Source organism: Nerophis lumbriciformis, linkage group LG34 (assembly GCF_033978685.3).
Source record: "Nerophis lumbriciformis linkage group LG34, RoL_Nlum_v2.1, whole genome shotgun sequence".
Classification (NCBI taxonomy): domain Eukaryota; kingdom Metazoa; phylum Chordata; class Actinopteri; order Syngnathiformes; family Syngnathidae; genus Nerophis; species Nerophis lumbriciformis.
This window is the reverse complement of record NC_084581.2, coordinates 3,236,626-3,240,773: the sequence shown is the minus strand read 5'-3', so window position 1 is coordinate 3,240,773 and position 4,148 is coordinate 3,236,626. Positions and strand designations below refer to the sequence as shown.

The following is a 4,148-nucleotide window of genomic DNA, read 5'->3' as shown; positions in this document are numbered from 1 at the left end:
CGGTCATTTGTCCTCAGTTTATCATATGCAGTGCATGTGGTATGGAGTGAAATTACTGCCAAAACTCCAAAAACACAAAAATGTTTTTACTCACGCTCATCGATTCGCAATGGAAAAAAAAAGGTTTTCAATTTAAAACAATTTGCAAGTAAAAACCCATTTTTCTGCAGGTACTGTACATATATATATAAATATTTTCAAGTATAAAAACACATTTTACTGCAAGTAAAAAGGTGATTCCCAAGTAGAAAGACAACTTTTTTCAAGTTAAAACTTTTGGCAGTAATATTTTATGATGCCTGCGCGATCCACACACTTGCACTCACAGCACCCGTAATACAAACTCTACAACGGCAGGTGGTGCTGCTGAGTAAACTAAAGACATCAGAACTACTGTTATTTGCGCATGTCGCCGTCCGCCAAAAATAGCAATGAAGAAGAAGCAGGGTGGGGCGTAAAATGGCGAACAGAAGACAGGGGAAACAAGCTCAACCTGTAAGTTCCCCTCTCTTCTGTCTGCTATTTTACTCCCCACCATGCTTCTTCTTTGTTATTTTTGGGGTATGGCACCATGCGTATATAAGAGTAGCTCTGAAGGCCTTAAAATGACTCAACAGCACCACCTGTCATTGTAGAGTGCAAATTACGGGTGCTCTGAATGCAAGTCTGTAGATCGCGCAGGGTGGAATATTACTGCCAAACTTAAAAAGTTTATAATCTTGCAAATCATTTTTTTATTTGCAAAAAATGGATTTTATACTTGCGTAGCGTTTTTTTTCATCGAATAATCGTTTTGTGTGAATAAAAAAAAAAAGTGTTTGTTTGTGGAGTTTTCAGGGTAATTTCACTCCATAATGTGGGCACTCACCCCTGTGCTGCTCCTTCAAACTAATGGCTCTTGACAGTGGCTTATTTGCATACTGTTGCAGTGATTGGATGTTTACTGAGGGCTGAGGGAAGGGGTGTGTGCGTTTGTGTGTGTGTGTGTGTGTGTGTGTGTGTGTGTGTGTGCGTGTGTGTGTGTGTGTGTGCTGCATAGCCTGTGAACACTGCAGAGGGACAGAGGGAAGCTGATACTTTTTGGTGTCCCCTTTTTGGGGGATATTCCGCTACTGCCAATAGTTTTGTCAACTTCTAATATATTCATTTTGTGAGAATATCAAAATGTACTTTCTCAAAATTTTACATTTTGATTGGAAGGGGCACAACATTTATCTGAGTGTCCCCATAGTCATGTGAGGGACTTTTGTCCAATCATTTAGGAGATTGTCTGTTTACTCTCCCTGATTGGTCAAAAGCCCTTCACGTTACCATGCAGGGTGCCATGTTGGGGACCTACTAAGTGGTCCTTTTGAAACCGAGTTGGCCATACTCTCTCTATGCACGGCTCTGGCATGATCTGCTTCGCACCCAAGTTCTAAAACTTTTAGCTCATCCTCAGTATATTCAGGCTCCAAAATTTTGGATGATCATTTATCCTAGAGTAGTCGTTGTTATCTCCCACCAAGTCTGCCATGATTAATGGTAGTTGTTGTTCTTGAAGGAAGTAGCGTTTTATGCAATGCGCTCTGTGAAATCAATGTGTCCAGAAAATAAGTTAGTGTAATGTTTAAAATTACCAAAATATTGTAAATATTACTTGTTATCATGAATGTGCTGTTTTCACATTACTTACAGCATATATATACAACGTTGTAGGTTCTTTAATTTTTTTAGAGGGCTTAATAGACAGAACTAATCAAATCCCCATCAACTAAATTTCTGTTTTTTATTATTCCAAATGTGCAGAAAAGAGAGCTTTACGTTTTCTTGTCTTAGATGATAAGGACTGTAAATGATAGGCACACTTTCATAAAAAGTCCAGTTTCCCTTTAAAGAATGTACTTTTTAGTAAATACATAATATAAAGCGGCAGCACGGTGGAAGAGGGGTTAGTGCATCTGCCTCACAATACGAAGGTCCTGAGTAGTCGTGAGTTCAATCCCGGCCTCGGGATCTTTCTGTGTGGAGTTTGCATGTCCTCCCCGTGACTGCGTGGGTTCCCTGGTTCCCGGTTCCTTCTTCCCACCTCCAAAGACATGCACCTGGGGATAGGTTGATTGGCAACACTAAATTGGCGCTAGTGTGTGAATGTGAGTGTGAATGTTGTCTGTCTATGTGTGTTGGCCCTGCGATGAGGTGGCGACTTCTCCAGGGTGTACACCGCCTTCCGCCTGATTGTAGCTGAGATAGGCTCCAGCGCCCCCCGCGACTCCGAAGGGAATACGCGGTAGAAAATGGATGGATGGATGGATAATATAAAGCAACTTTCAGACGTTTACTAGAGTCAAAGTCTATTTTAATCAATTTTGGCTGCTTCATTCAAGTTTTCCTTTGATAAAATGTCCATTGTGTAAATATTCTAAATCTATGTTATAATATGTATGAACTGTAATTATGTGACAATGTGTAATTAGAAGTAATAGCTTCTAGCCACATTAGCCAGTTAGTAACATTGTATGATTTATGGAAGCTTCTGGATGAACTTTGCTTTGCAAATGTTTTCAAACAATTGTTCAGAGTCCACATGTTGGTCCAGCATTGTGGACAGAGCGAGTTCACCGTCCTCCGCAGTGAAGCAATGGCATCCATGTGGTTCAGAGCGGCGCTGTTGTTGTGCGTCCTCATTGGGCTTCATGCTCAGATAATGGTGGACAACGAGTACTTGAGGAATGACAAAGAACAATATGTCTTCCTGCAGAATCTGGCGGAACGCGTGGACAAGCTGGAGAGGGATGCCGCAGAAGCAGGTAGATCAGAAAGACTAAAGGTCATACGAGTGGTCTTGATATATGCCCTAACACCTCATGTGTCATCTTGCAGGCAAATATAAGGTGGCATTTTCAGCGGCGCTGGTCACTTGCACAGATTGGACCCACTTGGGACCCTTCAACACAGACACCACGCTGGTCTTCAAGAGGGTGGTGACCAATGTGGGTCACGGATATGACCCTAACACAGGTACAATGTCAGCTAACTCACACAGCATGTCTTGACAGCTGTTGTAAGTGACATCTTTAAGTCAGCACCACAAGGGCGCGCTAACAATGGCGTGACTGTACCCCTGCAGGTGTTTTCACAGCCCCCGTCAAGGGCCTATACTTCGTCATCTTCACCGGCTCCGTGGGTAACTCTGGGACCCTGAACGCAGCGGTGATAAAGAACGGCGACAACATGTTTGCCATCTTTGACACAAAGGGCCCGTACAACAGCGTCACCAACGGGATGACGCTGGAACTGGAGGTGGGAGACAGGCTATGGGTCACCTTGTGGGTCAACAAGAGTATTTTCGACCAGAGCCGACTCAGCACTTTCAGCGGCTTCCTCATTAAACCAATGTAAACATTACGAGGTCACATGATTTGGAGACTGAAAGCAATAAATCGCACTGACCTTGCAGCACAATAATAATGTGTGTGATCATTTCTAGGGATGTAACGGTATCCAAATCTCATGGTACGATATTTTTGTGGTATATGTCCACCCCCCAAAAAAGAAAAAAAAGAATAAACACTTTAAAATGTTATAGTGTGTAAAATAAAGTGGCAAAAATGTTTAGGATAAACACACTCACTGTAATTCAACACAAACATAATGCTCAAATGTTCTAATCATATTATTACTCCAAACAAGTACATACTGTGTGTGTATATATATATACAGTATATATACAATATATATATATATGTATGTATATGTATGTATATGTATATATATATATATATATACAGTATGTCCATCCAACCATCCATTTTCTACCGCTTATCCCCTATAAATATATATACGTACGTATATATATATATATATATATATATATATATATATATATATATATATATATATATATATATATATATATATATATATATATATATATATATATATATGTGTGTCTTTAAAATAAAATATAAACATCCAGTGTAACAAATATAAAACAATAATGCTCTTGTTAGTGTCTTTCAACTTTTAACTTCAGAAACATTGTCCTCTGTAGTGGACGTCTCATAACACTTTGGATAACATGATTTGAATGTTGATTCCAAGAAAAGTTAGCTGACAACTTAACGTTTAGTAATAAAAATACCTCACAAATTGATGCTTCGCCCCTT

General features: G+C 39.9%; 1 protein-coding gene across 1 annotated transcript; it reads left to right on the top strand.

Moving 5' to 3' along the window:
- The first annotated feature begins 2,565 nt into the window (after positions 1 to 2,565).
- Positions 2,566 to 3,450, top strand: LOC133576558 (cerebellin-1-like). The gene is made up of 3 exons (XM_061929876.1): positions 2,566 to 2,789; positions 2,863 to 3,000; positions 3,110 to 3,450. Exons 1-3 carry the CDS (start codon positions 2,567 to 2,569, stop codon positions 3,379 to 3,381), a joined length of 633 nt encoding a protein of 210 aa, XP_061785860.1. The 5' UTR covers position 2,566; the 3' UTR covers positions 3,382 to 3,450.
- The last annotated feature ends 698 nt before the right edge of the window (positions 3,451 to 4,148 follow it).